Source organism: Spermophilus citellus (genome assembly GCF_964194105.1).
Source record: "Spermophilus citellus genome assembly, chromosome: 3".
Lineage (NCBI taxonomy): Eukaryota > Metazoa > Chordata > Mammalia > Rodentia > Sciuridae > Spermophilus > Spermophilus citellus.
Window position 1 is genome coordinate 4,047,912 of NC_138184.1, and position 17,167 is coordinate 4,065,078.

Genomic DNA, 17,167 nt, shown 5'->3' on the forward strand with positions numbered 1-17,167 from the left:
TACTCATTTGCTGAGCCTGACCTTCTACTTGTGATCCTCCTGCCTGAGCCTCCTGAGCTGCTGGGATTTTGGGTGTGCACCACTGGGCCTGGCTATGATCTGAATCTTAAGTGTCTCACAAAGGCCATGTGGTGAAAGCTTGGTCCCCAGGGTGGCTCTGTTGGGAAGTGGCAGAACCTTTAAGAAGTGCGGCCTGATGGGAGGTCTTCCAGTCATTGGGGGTGTGCCCTCAAAGGGGCTTGTGGAAGGCCCATCTCTTCTCCTTCTGTCTTCCACTTCCCTCACATGAGGTGTGCAGTGCTGCGCCACCAGGCTCTTCACTGTGATGTGCCATTCCAGGCCCAAGGCAATGGGCCAGCTGATCCCAGACCAAAACCTGCAAAACAAGAGCCAAAACAAGGCTTCCCCTCCCCCTTCCTTTATTTATTTATTTTTGATACCAGGGATTGAACCCAAAGGTGCTTAACCACTGAGGCACTTCCTTACCCCTTTATATATATATATATATATATATATTTTTTTTTTTAAATTTTGAGAGAGAGTCTTGCTAAATTGTGTGGAGCCTTGCTAAATTGCTAAGGCTGCTTTAAATTTGTGATCCTCCTGCCTCAGCCTCCCCAGTGGCTGGCATTACAGGCATGCACCTGGCCACTGCACCTAGCCCCTTCCTTTTTTATTTTGCAGACCTGGGGATGGAACCTGGGGGGCTATTCTGCTGAGCCACATCCCTAGTCCTTTCTATTTTTTATTTGGAGACTCGGTCTCCCTAAGTTGCCAAGGTTGACCTGGAACCTGTGACCCTCTTGCCTCAATCTCTTGAGTGTCTGGGATGACAGGCATGTGCTAAGACTTTTCTCATAAGTTGATTGTCTCAGGTGTTTGTTATAGTGATGGCAAGCTGACTAATTCATGCTGCATGTTGGTTAGCTAAGCCTCCTAAATCTCAGCCACATTATCGTGGGATATAAGAATATGGACAGGAAAGCAGATGTTAATTATCCCCATCAAATACAATTAACACTCAGTGCCTGGGTAGCTGCTGTTAAAAATGCCAACTCTTGTTGGTAGCTGTAATGTTGTGTACAGTTATTTTGGTGGCATGATCCCAAGAGAGCCATGTCCTTTGACCCAGTGACTGCACTTGTGGAAAGTGATCCTAGGAACATAATTTAAAGAAAGTAAAAACACAAAATAGAAAAAAAACCCCACAAAATAGTTAGCAAGATTTAATCCATTATATATTTTTTATACCCACTCCCTGATCTCTTCTTTGAATGCATGGAAAGTCATATGTACATAAGTGCATCTATATTGTCTAGCTATTGCTTTGTAACAAATTACCCCAGAACTCAGCGGCTTACAATGACATTTATCGTCTCATCCAGTTTCTGAGCACCAGGAATTCAGGAGCCGCTTAGTAGGGTGTTCCAATGTTTGAAGTATAAGGATATAAAGTTCAGGATTTGGGTATTGGCAGCCAGTGAGAGGGTCTGCAGTGTTTGGATTATCCAGGGTGTCTCACAAGGCTGCAATCTGGATCTTCTTCCTGTCTGTCTGTGTGTCTATCTATCTATCAATCAATCATCTATTTTCTATAATCTATCAATTATCTCTTTCTATATTCTGAATTTTCTATTTTTTTTCCTACAGTGAATTTGTATAATTCATTGTTGTGGGTTAAATTATATACCCTCAAAAGAAGTGTTCAAGTCCAAGTGCACTTACGTAGCTATTGGCTGGGGTTCCCCACTGTATGGGCTTTTCCATAAGGCTGCTCAGGACCTGACAGCTGTCTTCTTTCAGAGTAAATGACATGAGAGCCAGGCAGGGAGAGTCCAAGATGGTAGCCGCATTGTCTTAACCTTGAGACTGTGCAGTTGTCACTCAGAACCCCTGGAGAATCAGTTCCAGAAGCCCCTGCATGTACCAAAATCAGTGCATGCTCAAGTTTTTATATAGAATTGTGGATTATTTGCATAGAATTTCTGTACATGCTCCTTAAACATGAAACCATCTCTCAATGACTTATAACATCTATCACAATGTAAGTGCTATGTAGGTAGTTGAAATACTGTCTTGCCTAGGGATACCAACCAAAAAAAATATTCATGTATGTTAGATTCAGATGCAATTTTCCTGAATATTTCCATCTAAGGTTGGTTGAGTCCATGGATGCAAAACATGGATATAGAGAGCCAACTGTAGTCCTATCACAATGCATTTATGTACTGATTATGTATCTATCAATCATTCATCTATTTCTATATATATTATAAATTTTTTATTGCTTTCTACAATGAATTCAAATTACTTGCTGTTGTGGGTGGAACTGTATGCCCCAAAAGAAGTTCTGAAGGTCTAAGCTCTGGAACCTGGGAATGTCACTGTATTTGGAAAAGAGGGTCTTTGTAGATGTAATCAAGATAAAGTGAGTTCACTCTGGAGGGGGGCGGGGGGCTCCAATCTAGTGACAGCATCATTACAAGAAGAGGAGAATTTAGACACAGAAACGCAGACGTGAGGGAGAGGGCCACAGGAGGGCAGGCAGGTCTGGGAGTGATACCTCCCTAAGCCAAGGAGCACCAAGGACTGCAGTCTGCCAGAAAACTGTGGGGAGAATGTCCCCAGCCAAGGTCTTGCTTTCAGACTCCCAGCCTCCTGAATTGTCACAGATGAATTTCTGTTTTATTGTCACAGATGAATTTCTGTTTTATTCACAGTAGCCAAATGGTAGGGGGTCCATTGATGGATGAAGGGATACATACTGTGTGGTCCACTCACACAGCTGAGTAGTATTCAGCCAGAAAAAGGAAGGGGTTCTGAAATACATTACTTTGTGATTGACCTTGAGGACACTGTGCTCAGGGAAATGAGCCGGACACAGAAGGCCACATCACGCACACTGCAGGATCCACAGGAGGACCCTGGAGTTGAGATCCATGGAGACAGGGAGTTCGGGAGAGGCTAGAAGTTAGTGTTGAAGGAGTGAGAGCTTCAGTTTGGGGAGATGGGAAGTTCTGGAAATGGATGGTGGGGACAGCTGCAGAGCATCGTGAGAGCACTTAATGCCACTGGATTGTGAACTTAAACTTGGTAAATAGAGAAAGTTTTATTTTTAAAGTTATTATTATTATTTTGGTACTAAGGATTGAATCCAGGGGCATTTAACCACTGAATCCCATCCCCAGCCCTTTTTATATTTTGAGACAAGGTCTTGCTAAGTTGCCTAGGGCCTCACTAAGTTTCTAAGGCTGGCTTTAAACTTGGGATCCTCCTGCCTCAGCTTCCTAAGCCACTGGGATTACAGGCATGTGCCCCTGCACCTGGCAAGATGGTACGCTTTATGTCATGTATATTTTATCACAATAAACATGTTTTAACAAATTTTATTTTTTAAACCACTTGGTTTGTGGTAATATGACAGAAAACGAATGCACATGTAGAATCAAAAAAGAAAACAGAAAAATAGAAGAGGCCATGAGGTAGACTCCCTCCCTGCTACTGCTTCACAGACAGAGGTAGAAACCGAGGCTCGAGTCTGAGTCACACAGTCCCTTGGAGCTGTGTGTGCATGAGATGAGAAACAGTCCCATGTCCCTTCCCTCTGGGTAGATGGGGTCCCACATCCACCCACCTCTTTTCAGAAAAGAAAATACAATGAAAGAGCTTAGAAAATTTATTCATTTTGTTCTTTTCCTTTGAAATAACACACAGGCAGGGAGGGGGCAAGTGCCGTGGAGGGAGGTGGAAGCCGGGAGGGATGGTCCTCTAGGCCCCAACATCCCAGTCCTCTTTCACAGTCCCTTAATGGGGTTCCCCAGGCACTGGGTAGCAGTGGAGAGGGGCCCCATCATCCTAAGCTCAGAATCCAACAATAAAGTGCAGGAGGAATGGGAAGGGGGAGTTGGGGGCTTGGGTTTGGGGGTGGGGGTTTGCTCCTCTCTCTGATAGAAAAATAGACCTGGAGTGAGTTTGGGGGTTTGGGTTTTTGTTTGGTTTTGTATAATTGGATGCTTGAGTGTAGGGAAGGGTGGTCGATGAGGATTTGTTCCTGGCTCACAAATCTTTGAAGCCCTGGAAGGGCTGGCAGTGCTAGGACGGGGGACCCCCCGAAAGTCTCTGGTCTCAGACCGCCTGTTTGCCAGCCCCCAAGAACAAGAGGCCGGGCCCTCCAGAGGACTTAGGCTCTGGGGTTATGAGCTGATCAGGTGTGTGGGGGGGTGCTGCAGGGTGGGGTGGGGTGGTCTGAGGGAGCAATAGCCCCACAGGGCCAAGAGGGGTGTCCATGCTGGGTGGGGGGTCAAGCATCCATGCAGTCACAGGAGACACATCTCCCCTCTTGCTGCCTGGCCATGAGCTACATGAAGACATGGGACAGAGCCCCTGGGTTCTCTGGAGCTGGCAGCTGGGCCTCCCCAGGTCTCCCTGGTCTGTGTGATCCTGAGCCATGGTAAGCTGCAGTGTGTCTCTGGGATGGGGACATGTGGGATCATGGTGCTGTGATTGGCCTTTTGGGATCTAGACTGGGGGTCTGAGCATTTGGGAGGCAGGGGTCCAGGGCGTGGGATCCAGTGCTGGCAGGACTGGGCGTGGGGACTGTCTGGAATCTGGACTCCAGCAGCTGCACCTGCCAGGACCCACTTGCTGTGCTGTTGTGCCCACATTTGTGGTTTTAGGAGCCAGAATCCAGTGGGTTGGGACTTGGGAATCCAAGATCCAGTGGTAAGGGGCAGAGGGCACAGTGCTTGAAATGTAGGGGTCCAGCCGTCGAAGCAGAAGGATCTGGGACCCAGTGTCAAGGTAAAGGAATCAGAATCCAGTGGCTGGGGTGAGGGGATCTGGGTCCAGTGGTGGGGGGCCCCAGGATCTAGGCATTGCACTGTCAGGATCCGGTGGCTGAGGTTTCTTGACATCCAGAATCCAGCGGCTGAGCTTGGAGACGGGGCTTGAGGCATGGCGATCTGTGATTCGCCAGTGGGGTTGGGGATCTGGGACCCAGTGCTACACAAGGACACTGGATCTGGTACCTGAGGGAGCTGGGGTCAGGGTGATGAGGTATAGGGATGTACATTCCTGTGGTTGGGGATTGGGATCCATTCACCACGTTGTGGGGGATCTAGGTCCAGGACCCAGTGGGTGGGGCAGGGAAACATAGGATCCACTTTGGGAGTGGAGGAATGCAGGATCTAGGGGTCTGGGAAGGAGGGGATGAAGGGCTGAGGTGTTGATCATTATGGATCTTGTGGTTCAGGTATGAGATTTAGGTTGCTTAAGTGTGGGATCCAGCAGTTGGGGGTACAGGAATCTGAGATCTAGAGTTGGAGTATTGGGATCCATGGTCAAAGTGTGGGGACCCTGTGATTCAGTGATTGGGGTCTGGGGGTTGAGGATCCAGGATTCGGGTACTGGGATCCTGTGGCTGGTGTGTAGGGATCAGTGGTTTAGGCAGGGGAACTAGGATCCATTGATTGGGCCACTGGTCTCCTGTGGCCAAGGACATCAATCTGGGGAACATCATGACTGGGGTGACGGATCTTGGGGGAGGGATGGGCTCTGGGTCCCTCACCTGGACGTGACCCCCAGGGCCTGCTTCATGTTCTCGTAGACCACATAGGAGATGCTCACAGCTGGAATGACCTTCATGAAGTTGGGGGCAATGCCCCGGTAGAGGCCCCACACTCCCTCCTGGGACAGGATGTGACGGAACAGACTCATCATGGAGAGCTGCGGGGAGCCCTCGATGGAGGCTGGGAGGGGGTGGGGGACCAGGTGAGGCTGAAGCTCCTCCTTCCCTTCTCCCTTTTACCCCTCAGGGCTGGGCCAGGTGGCCACTGCCACAGGAAGGAGAGGCTAGACTAGAAGTTGGACCTACCACTGAGTCAGGACTTTTTAGTGCCCCCCACAGTGCTGGGAGGGAACCAGGGCATGGTGCATGCTAGGCAAGCACTCTCCCACTGAGCAACGCCCTGGCCAGAGTCAGGACTTCTGTGGTACTTGAAATCGGCTGTCAATCTTGAGGGCCCAAATTTGGGGATAAATTGAAATGGAATGGGTGTGCAGCATGTGTGGTGGGAGGAGCTAGAAATGTCCTCGTCCTGGAAGTCAACGCCCTTCTCTTCCCAGCCTCTATTCCAAAGCCAGCTCTTAAGGGGCCCTCCCTGGCACCCTGTCCAAGTCAGGATCCTCTTCCTCCCCTTATTCAACCCTCAACCAAAGGTTAATTATGGAATGATTTATTTAGCATCTTTCTTCCTCTCCAGCCTGAACTCCATGAAGGTGGGGACCATGTCTGTCTCATTCACTCATACCTCCCTGGTATCACAAAATACAATTGCTAAATTCCCAAGGAAATTCTTAAAACAGATTCAGGGACGGGGAAAAGAATCCATAAAAGAAAATTTCAGAGAAAAACAACAACCAGCCTGATCCTGAATTTCCTTAACCCAGGTTCTTAGCCTCTCCCCAACCTGGCCTTGCTATAACTCAGCCTTGCAAATAGGAGCTCCAGTTACCAGCCCAGAAAGGCTCCACCATGGCCAGTAGCAGCCTCTGGCTACCATTGCTAGGGAGCTTTGCCAGAACTCTTGCATCTGTTCTGCTAGTTAATCCTCAGTTTCTTGTGGATAAAGGACTCCCCTTTCAAAGTCACCAGTGAGTAAACTGAGGCCCAGAGAAGGGGCAGGACTTATCAGGGCCATTCAAATCCAGGAGGACTCCAGCCTAGGACTCCACCTGTGAGGAGCTAGGGAAGAGAAGGTGGACCCCAGCTGGCCACTCCCCTGCTCCATCCTCCCACCCAGGCCTCACCTTGGGCCTGCATGCGGGTCCGGACCAGGGCCAGGGGATAACTGGCTATCTGGCCACAGGTGCTGGAGATGGTACCGCAGGCTAGGAGCACGAGGATCCCTGGGTTTGCCGATTCCTGGCTATATTGCTGGAGCCAGTGGTTCTTCAGGGTCTGGGGTAGAGAAAGGAGTAGGGTGGGTTGGGAGGAGCAGAGACCAGGACCCTGGTTCCACAGACCTGATGGCCAGCTTGGTGTCCTCTGGCAGTTGGTGCCAGCTGAGTGCACAGTGCATCCTGGGCTCTGCAGGCACTTGAGCTGCATGCCTTCACTTAACCCCCACCGAGGCCCTCTGTGACAAGGAATCAGAATCCCTGTGCTCTGCATGCACTGGTCCCTGGAACCTGTGCATCCGTTATCTTCCGTGGCACACAGGACTTCGCTAAATTAAGGCCAAGGATTTTGAGATAGGAAATATCCTGGCTTTCCTGTCTGGGTTCACTATCATCACAAGGATCCTTATCAAGAGTCAAAAGGCGGGGTGGGTGTAGCTAGGCTCTGGGTTCCATTCTCAGCACCCAATAACAAACAAAGAAAACCAGAGTCAAAAAAGGAGATGTGAAGCTGGGTGTGGGCACACACCTATAATCCCATATACTTAGGCCTGAGGCGGGACAGACATCCCAAGTGTGAGGTCAGCAACTTAGGCCTTGTCTCAAAATTTAAAAAGGGTGAGGGTGCGGTAGTTAGGGAGCACTTGCCCAGCATACACAAGGTCCAGGGTTCTACTCCCAGTTAAAAAAAAAAAAGAGATAATGAAGACAAAAGCAGAGACTGGTTGGTGGATTAGAAGATTCCACAATTCCTCTGAACGTGGAGGAAGGGGCCACATGAGCCGCGGGAATCATGGAAAGTTGCAAAAGGCAGAGAAAGGATTCTTCACAGCCTCTGAAAAGGAGGCGGCCACATTTCATAAAGCCCAGCAGGACTCACATTTTGAACTTCTGACCTTCCTAATTGTAAGATAATAAATTTGTGTTGTTTTAAGCCACTAGGTTTGTGGCAGTTTGTTTTAGCCACAGGAAGTGAATATGAACCAAGCACACCCTCCAAGGTGGGTGTCCGTGGCCTCCGCTGTGGGTGTCCTCCCTTCTCCTTTATTGCTTTGGTTCAGACCTCCTGAGGGCTGCCTGCCAGCACCCATGGAGCTGCCCCCGGACCTTCTCTGCACCCACATCAGGATGCTCTGAGCACTAGGAACTGGAGGCAAGTGCGGGGAACCTGCACCCCCAGAAGCAGCCATCAAAGCTCTGGCTGGGCGTGTTAGTGCTCCAGCCCCCACCCTTCTGGGGGGCATTTTCTGGCTCTTCGGCCAGAGGACCCCAGAGGGACTGAGCAGTGCTTGCCAAGAGTGGCAACTTGCTTGGTAACACACCATTATGAACCGTGAACCCCCACCCACAGGATATGTGCCTATCTTTTTTTTTTTTTCTTCCTGCAGTACTGGGGATGGAATCCGGTACCACACAGACCATGCAAGCACTGGTCCCTGAGCCACACACCAGCCCTTGTCCTTTTACTTTGAGACAAGGTCTTGCTAAGTTGCTGAGGCTGCTCTAGCACTTGCAATCCTCCTGCCTCAGCCTCCCAAGTAGCTGGGATGACAGGCAGGTATCACTGCACCTGGCTGTGTTGGCATCTTAGGACACGGTCTTTGCAAATAGGGTCTTTGCAGATGTAACTGGCAAAGATGAGTAGGGTGAACTCTCAGTGCAGTAAAAGGAGAGACGCAGAGATACCCAAGTTAGAGAAAGCCAGTGACCGGAGGCAGAGGCTAACGTCTCCAGTCAAGGAATGCTGCTGGGCTCCTGGAACCCCAGCTGCTTGGGAGGCTGAGGCGGGAGCATTGCTTGAGCTCAGGAGTTTAAGGCACTTGGGGTGACACAGTGTGACCTTGTGACTGGTGTCAAAAGACAGACAAAAACAAAAGGAATGCCAGCAGTGGTAAGGAGCAGACGCTGGAGGCGGTACCGGGACTCCCTCCGACAGGTCTCAGGGGAGTATGGCTCTGGACACTCGAATTTGGGCTTCTGACCTCCAGAGCTGGGAGACTGTCCCTTCTGACTGCTGTAACTAGCCAGCTGGGGATACTTTGTTGCAGCAGCCCTGGGAAATAGACACACATGCCTTATCCCCCTGCCTTGCCTTCTCACCACCCTGCCCTCACATCCCTGTCTCTGCAGCTGCTCTCAGATCTCCGGTGAAGACAATTAATCCTACTATCTGCATTTGGTAGAGGAGAAACTAAGGCTCAGGGAAATTACTTGCTCCAAGCTACAAAATCAAGGTAAGACTCAACATTCAGAGCCAGCGACTCCAGAACTGTGTGTTTAGTCTTTAGGGTGGCTAATCCCTTCTGAAGCTGCTGCCAAAGCCTTTGTATCTTTTTTTTTTTTTTTTTTTTTGGGTGGGGTGAGGGTGGGAGGGTGAGAGGAGGGTTCCTGGGGATTAAAACCAGGGCCTGGTGCCTGCTAGTCAGCCACTCCCTCACTTCCCTGCCAAGGACTTTGTTAGGATAAGACCTTTTGTGCCTTGTCACTAGGGTGGCTTGTAGGTTTCATTTCCTGTGGCAGCTTTAATTCATTGGTAAATGTCTGCCTGGAACCAGAGGTGTTCGGAGGGGGACTCAATGCTGGGATAGATTAGTAATGTCTGGTCCAGGTGTAGATTAGAAAACACAGGCAAGTGTTTACTGTCTTTGCAAATAAATTAATTAAATAAAAAATAATATGTAGCTATTTTATTTGTTTTGTATTGAGGCGGGAGTCTCACAGGCTTTTTATGTTGCCTAGGGTGGTCTCCAACTCTGGGCTGAAGTAATCATCCTACTTTTGCCTCCCAAGTAGCTAGGACTACAGATGCTGGCCTTCTCACCAGGCCCGCCTTTGCCATTTTAATAGTCTTCTTAAGGTTCAGACCCTAATTTGTCAAATAGATGTTAACTGAGTTATTAAGAGCTGTTCTGGAGCTGGGGTACAGCTCAGTGGTAGAGCACTTCCCGAGCATGTGCAAGGCCCTGGGTTCCATCCCCAGCACAGGGGTGGGGGCAAAGTGGGAGAGGAGCTGTTGTGTTGAAGAGGTTCTAAAATAATTGTTCCATCACTTTACTGCAGGACTCGTCAGAGCCTTTAAGGACTAACATAGACTTTGAAACTCCAAGAGGGCACAGGGTTTCTTAAGCTTCTTAGCCACGTGAACTCCCTTTTTTTGGGAGAAAAATGTATTAAACAGGGTCAGATCCTATTTCTGCTCACAAACCTCCATGGTTTCCCACTGCACTTAGGAAAAACCCGACCCCTCACCAGGGAGTCCGGCTGACCTTTCTGACCTCACCTTCTGATCTGCCCAGTTCCCTGGGCTGATCAAGACCAGGGCCCTCTAGCAGGTCAAGTTGGTCCCTGGTTTGTCTTGCTGGGCCCCTGCTGCACTCCCACTTCTTATTGATGTCATGTCACTGGGCTCCAGTGCCACCAGCCCAAAGGTGTCCCCCCACCTCCAGCCCACCACTGCCGATGATGACAAACCCTGTCCTCCAACTTCTGGGAGCTTCGTGGGAGCTGAGACTCTTATTTGTGGGGTGATGGGCTTCCGGGTTCACTGGGATGAGTGTCCCAGGAGGGCAGGGGTTATGGAGGGCTCATTCTGCACCCTGTGGCAGCGAGCACCCAGGCCAGGCGCACGGCAGGTGCTCACTGGACAGAGGCTAAGTGGACGTGTGAAGGGACAGAGGAACGAGTGGAGGTCTGAACACACAGTGTGTGAACAGGGCCTGTCTCCTTCCCCTGTCCTGATGCTGGGAACTGGGGAACGTGGATATGTATGGCAGGAACAGACTCAGACCAGGAAGGATGACATAGTTTGTGGGATTCAGTGCAAAACAAAACACAGGGTCTTTTACAAAGAAAAATCACTGAGAATTTCAAGATGACCTAAGCAGAGAATCGCTCAGTGTGGGCACCTCTGAGCACAGGACCCTTGGTGACTGCTCTCACACTCAGGGAGCTGGCATGTCTTGGATAGAAAGGTTTGAGGAGGCCAGGCACCAGGCACTGTGGTGCACACCTGTCATCCCAGCAACTTGGGAGGCTGAGGCAGGAGGATCACGAGTTCAAAGCCAGCCTCGGCAACTTAGTGAGGCCCTAAGCATCTTAGCAAGATCCTGTCTCAAAATAAAAACATAAAAAGGGCTGGGGATGTGGCTCAGTGGTTAAGCGCCCCTGGGCTCAATCCCCAGTACCAAAAACAAACATACAAGCAAGCGAACAAACAAAAACTGGGAGGATTCCGGGGGATCTACAGCTGTCCTGATTGGAGGACTTGATGACCCCACCAGGAGGAGGCTAAAGCAACACATGAGACCCACAAGGAGAAACAGCAAAAACTCCCCACTCCCGCGTCCCTTGATGAAGGGCCCAAGGTGCTGGTTGAGGGGCTTGGTTTCTCTAGTGACGGTAGATGCTGAGATGCGCAGGCCCTGAAGAATTCATCAGCCTAGGGACAGAGCCTGGGGCTGGTCCATGCTTTGGGGGAGATGCACACCTTGGAGGCTCATCTTTGCCTGCTCTCAGGATTCTTGTGAGCTAGAGTGGCCCCCAACTCCTAGGTGACCACAGAGGGCTGAACTGTAAGTCAAACTTTCTTGCAGCAGTTCATGGCCAGCACATGGAGGGGTTCCCCAGGGTTCCACGCCCATGGTGCTCCTCACCCCATGATTATCCTTCTCTAGGACAATGGGGAGGTTGACTGAAGGGTGTGCTGTGGGCAAATCACAGAGGGCAGAGGGGCGGGGGCTGCCACAGACCTCATAGACGGCCAGATCGATGCCCGCGTAGGGAATGATGCCCAGCACGTTGGGCAGGTAGCCTCGGTAGAAGGCGCGGGGCCCTTCTTGCTCCAGGATCCGCAGTGCACAGTCCAGCAGCCCCTTGTACTGACCAGTCCGGCGCAGGGTCAGCCGTGTTTTCAGCACCTGGGAAAACTCAGTTATCCCTGGAAAAGCTGGTCCCACCCCTTGCCCAAGTTGTCACATCCAGGGATGAAGACCTAGAAACAGTACTCCCAGAAGCAGACCCACCAACTAGAGTGACCTGTGGCAGCCACCACTGACTGTCCCCCAACATCTAGTTCCCTTCTTCCTGAATAACAGAAAGATAACTTTGGCAAGCACATAACCACTAGAGATAAAAACTACACTTCCTGCCTTCCTTAGTGGCCACATTACCAGGTCCTACACCATGAAACAGAAGGAAAAAGGGGCTGGGTTATGGCTCAGTGGTAGAGTGCTTGCCTGGCACGTGTGAAGCACTGGGTTCGATTCTCAGCACCACATACAAATAAATAAATAAAACAAAGGCATTGTGTCCATCTACAACTTAAAAAAAAAAAAAAAACAGAAAGAAAGAAAAATAGAAGTAAAAAGAGCTAAGAGCTATGCATGACTTTCAGAGGATGGTGTTCCCTCCTTTGTGGCTTAGTCCTTCTTTCCTGGAACTGAAATGTATGAGCAGAGCACAAACAGCCATGTTGATCCATGAGGTGAGTGCTACCTGCCATGTTAGTGGAACAACAAGGTAGACAGAAGGACCTGGGTCTCTATTGCTCTGAAGCCACCCTTCCAGGCCTGACCTATCGTCTCAAGACTTCATTCATGTTATTTGAATTTCCCGCCATTTTCAGAATCTTAATGATATACAACCTGAAACCTGAAATGATTTATCTCAAAGTAGTGATGCTTAGAAAGGATACTCCCTGTGAACAAGCATTCTGTCCTCGGCGAGGCATAGCCCTGAATGGCTGCATGCCTGCCTACTGTCCAGTCTAACCAGCGCCGTGGTCTTAGAAGTTATGGCTGAGACTGTAGCACTAGGTAAGCCAGGCAAGTGATGGTGTTGCTGTCAGGAGCCGGGGTCCCTGCCCAGGGAGCGGCAGTTACCATCCCCATGCATGGTGTGAGTGAGGAGGGAATCGCCAGGACTCTCCTCCCACAGACCTCACCTCCATGGGGTAGATGATGGTCTGGGCTGTGGCACCAGCCAGGGAGCCAGCCACGAAGCGCTCCTGCACCTGCAGCGTCTCCTGCCGTCCCCGGATGACGTGCTTGATCTGAGGGAGGCAGAGACGGGGGGCAGACCCTCAGGGGTGGGGCCTTTCATGGGCTCTACTGTCCCCTGGCTTCCACAGAACTGGACTGCTGTGGGCATTGTGCAGGGGCAAACGTCTATTTCTGGGGGCCCCAACCATCCCCCACTCACAGGCCAACCCGCAGGTCCTCATATTTACCCCAGCTTCCCCAGCCAAGCACACCCTTCCCTACACCTGCCCTCACCTGCTCATAGGCCATGAACTTGATGGCTGACTCGGGGGCGATCTTGAGTACATTGATACCATTACCACGCCACAGGGAGAGGATGCCCCCCTCTTGGATCATGCTCCGTAGACCCCCAAGGATGTTGAGTCTATTGGTTTTTGAGGCGTGAACCTGAGCAGGGAGAAATGGCAGCCTTGTGATTCCCTCCTAGGTCCTGGGCCTGGGGGAGTAGGCAAGTCCCTCTGGGGCCTCTCACCTGCATGCAGACCTTGAGGCGGTCCAGAGGAGCTGTGCCTGTCCGCGACACCGCGCCTGCCACTGCACCAGCCACCAGCTGCTTCCACCACATGCCCGTCAGCTTCTCCTGCTTTGAGAACTCATCTGGCACTGTCAGGCATTCGCCAATGTCCAGAACCTGAGGACATCGGCGAGGTGTCACGTCATGATGGCATGTTATAGTGGAGGTAGGGAGAAGCACTCCAGTCCTTGGTTGGGGAGTCTCCTCCATGAATCCCAGGGCACCCCAGGGAGCCCATCAGTGGATCTTGCTTGGAATGCACAGAAGAACACTCTTGGATCCCACCAGGTGCCATCAAAACCCCCAACCCAGTGAGTGGCTAAAGGATCCACTGAATCCCGCCTAAGGAGCCACAAAATTCCACAGGAAGTTTGTCCAGTTCCCATCAGACGATCCCATCCAAGCATTTGCCACATAACGATCTCCAGAGCTATCAGATCCCACTAAAGGATCTCCTTAAAGGGCCTCCCATGGAAAGATTCCAGAAGATTCCTCTAGTAATACACAATATCCCACCAGGAACTTCTCCTGTGCAGACCCCAGCAGATCCCTCGGGTGCCTCCTAAGATCTCTGAGAACTCCCCCACAGGAACTGTCCCCCAGAAGTCATCGTCCCTTTAGAGCCCACTGAGAGAATTGATTACTTCCTACTTCCTTCCAGTGGATCCCACTGGACCCCCCATCCCCACTCAAAGCCATGGGCTTTCTAACTTTTCAGGTCAGTAGCAGAATCCATTATTCAGGCAGAGAGAATCCGGCAGAAAGGGAGCTGTGTGGGTTGAGGGTGGGAGGCTGGGACCCCATCTGGTGAGTTCTTTCTTCCTTGTAGCCTCCAACCCTTCCGTCTGCTCCTGGAGGCCCCTGATTGAAGCCCAAGTAAGTCTGAAGGGCTTTGATCAGACAGCAGAGACACCCCAGGCTGCTGGACCCCAAATGAAGGAAGAAAGGAACACAGCTTCACCCCCCAGCTGCCTCCATCTCACAAGTCCTGGCTCAGCCCTTCCCAGCCCCAAGCAGCCTGTAGCAAGCCCACCAGGGAGGAGGCACAGCCCCCACCTCACCGTGGAATGCTTCCAGAAATAGAGCACATCCTCCACGTTTTCCAGAGAATGCAACAGAAAGTGGTCACGCCATTCCTGCCAGTCGATGGTCATGGTGCCGTCGCGGTCCATGCTGGAGTTGGGTGGGGACAATCTCAGTGTCTGGCTCTGGGGAGAGGTGCTGCCAGGTTTTGCAAGTCTGGGGCACACTGAGAGCTGCCCACGTTTCTCGGACTGTTCTAATCACACTCCCGGGCTGTCTGGTGTTGGTCCTCCATACCAAGCCTACTGGGTACTCCCATGATTACCCTTAACTTGCAGAGGGACAGCCTGAGGCTCAGAGATTCAAGGAACTGGCTCAAGATCTGTCTGACTCCAAAGCCCAACTCAGCTCTACCCTCTCTGGAACTGGGCCTGGGGCCCAGAATATGGAGGTGACTGAGGAGTCCCAGGGGCCTGAGTTTCTGGGATTTCTGGGGCCCAGGATTCTGAACCTCCAGTGACTTACCTGTGTAGGATTTTTTCTGCCTGCTCCAGTGAGATGGAAATGCCCAGAGCTCGAAAACTCTGCTGAATCTCAGAGACATCAATGTGACCTGGAGAGGGCTCAGAGGTTGGAAAGAGCGTGTGTGGGAATCTTGGGGTACCCCAGGACCACGGATCAGGGCAGGCTGGAATGGGGCATGGACTAGCAAGACCAGGAGGTCCAGAAACCCAGGGTTGTGCGGACTGCTTGGAGGTAGAATTAGGCAATGCTGGGGAGTCCTCTGCTCCATGAGTGAGGGATCCAGTGGCAATGATAGGGGTCCCTGTGTCACAAGGGATTTAAAGACAATACTTAGAACCCACAGATGATGCTTAGTGGGTATCTACCCCATAGGAAACCTAGAAGCAATGTGGGTGATCTTTGTCCCTGAGAACTAGGTACCTAAGGGGAAAAACAGGGGTCCCCACTCAGGAAGGGAAAAGGAAGTGGAATGGGCTGGCTGGGACTCGAACCACCTAGTTGAGGGTGAGGAGAATTCCCCAAAATAGCTGGTGAGTCATCAGGGAGAGGCAGCCCTGCCCCCTCCTTCAGCGCTGCCAGTTCTAACCCCATTGGCCCCATCCCCCGCCTGCAGACTGGCTTTACCGTCCTGGTTCCGGTCAAGGCTGTGGAACATGAGCAGCAGGCGCTGTTCCCGCTCCTGCAGGTAACGGGTGAATTCCTCCAGGTTGAACCCGCTCTCTGGATCAGTGTCACCCTCAGGGGAGATGCCCTGGCAAAGGGGAAGGGGACAGAAGGGGCTCCATGAGGCTGCTCCCCCATCTGGAGAGGGCACAATGAGCATTATGCCACAGGAACCCTGAGCCCCCAGCACTTGCAGGAGGGCTACAGGGTACATCATCCCCCTCCCTTGATCGGCTCACTTCCCAGCAAGATGCCCAAGACCACAATAGGCATGTGAGGTGCCTGGCATTGTCCAGTTTTCCTGGCAAACAAACTGAGGCTCTGCAAAGTCAAGAAACTGGTTCAAGGTCACAGAGCTGGGAAGTGGTAACCTTGGGTTCTTGTCTCCAAAGCCTGTTCTGTCTCTTATAAAAAACCTGTTCACATGGCAGTTTCAGGGGTTCCCTTTAGGAACAGCCCTGGACAATGAGGGGCATGATGGATCCAAGCGAGCTACCGCAGGGTCTCCATATTACCCATCTGGGAAGTGGGAGTTGGACTAAAGGTCTCAAGGATGCTGTGGAGCTGCTTCAGGGGCATCTGGGAGCTAAAGGTATGAGGGACACCTGCAAGGAAGGGGAGGGAAGGCAAGTTTCTGCCTTGATCCCCAGCTGGGAGTGGCCTGGGACAGGTTGGAGTCCCTGGCTGGGGCAACGTGGGGCAATGAGCCAGCCCAGGAAAGGACAGGCAGGGAATGTAAACAGAGGGACTGGCTGGGAGGGCAGTGGGTGCCCTCAGGGTGGGGAGGGTGTGTCCTCTGGATGTGGGAGCAGGCCATGTCTTCTTGGGTTGTGCAAAGGCCAGAGGAGGGTGTGTCACAGTCAGTGGGCAGAAAAGCGCCCAGCTCTATTCCCTGGCAGGCATCCCCCACCCTCGAGGGTACCCGGCGCTGGCAACCAAATTGCAGGCCTGGGGCCTTGGCGGCCCTGTCTTGCGATCCCGTTAAGCCAGACACGGGTGGGTAGGGGGAAGGGAACCGAGACAGGGGACCTGGAGTCCAGCCACAGGTCGTCAGTCCCCCGCGGCTCCAGCCGCCCCATTCAGAGGCTCGGGTTACTGGGCCGGCAGAGGCCACAGTGCAGCGCGCTAGAAGGGTCCGGCGGGAGTACCTGTTGGGCGCCACGGTCTGGGTCGCCCCCGCCCAGCCTGGCCAGTCCCTGGCGCAACTCGTGCACGTCCACGCGGCCATCCTTGTTACTGTCCAGCTCCTCGAATAGACGACCCCAGCGTTGCTGCCGCTCCGCGTCACCTGCGCCCCCCCTCATGGCTCCTGCTCGGGGTGGGGGGGAGGGGAGGCCCGGCAGCGGCGGCCTCAGCGGGGGCTTTGCGGCTCCCCCTCCCCCCCGAGACCCTGCAGGGCTAGCTCCGCGGCCACTGGCACCGCAGCCTCTGCGCTGCCCGCCGGGCTCTGGCACTTGCTAGAGGTGCTAATTGCTAGCCGTCGCCGCCTGCTCCAGAAGTTGCGTCT

The 17,167-nt window shown here is 52.1% G+C and overlaps 1 protein-coding gene across 6 annotated transcripts; it reads right to left on the bottom strand.

The window, feature by feature from the left end:
• Positions 1-72: 72 nt before the first annotated feature.
• Positions 73-17,118, bottom strand: SLC25A23 (solute carrier family 25 member 23). Of its 6 annotated transcripts, none has more exons than XM_081286111.1 (11): positions 16,809-17,118; positions 15,622-15,748; positions 14,998-15,085; positions 14,511-14,622; positions 13,408-13,566; positions 13,170-13,322; positions 12,839-12,946; positions 11,646-11,813; positions 6,808-6,958; positions 1,726-1,917; positions 73-376 (listed from the first exon to the last, which is right to left on the bottom strand). In XM_081286111.1, the coding sequence occupies exons 1-10, from the start codon at positions 16,962-16,964 to the stop codon at positions 1,730-1,732; spliced, it is 1,410 nt and encodes a 469-aa protein (XP_081142237.1). In that variant the 5' UTR covers positions 16,965-17,118; the 3' UTR covers positions 73-376; positions 1,726-1,729. The 6 variants fall into 6 exon arrangements, with proteins under 6 accessions (XP_081142237.1, XP_081142235.1, XP_081142233.1 ...); XM_081286109.1 differs by lacking the exons at positions 73-376; positions 1,726-1,917 and adding exons at positions 3,661-4,961; positions 5,567-5,747; XM_081286107.1 differs by lacking the exons at positions 73-376; positions 1,726-1,917 and adding exons at positions 3,661-5,027; positions 5,567-5,747.
• Positions 17,119-17,167: the final 49 nt, after the last annotated feature.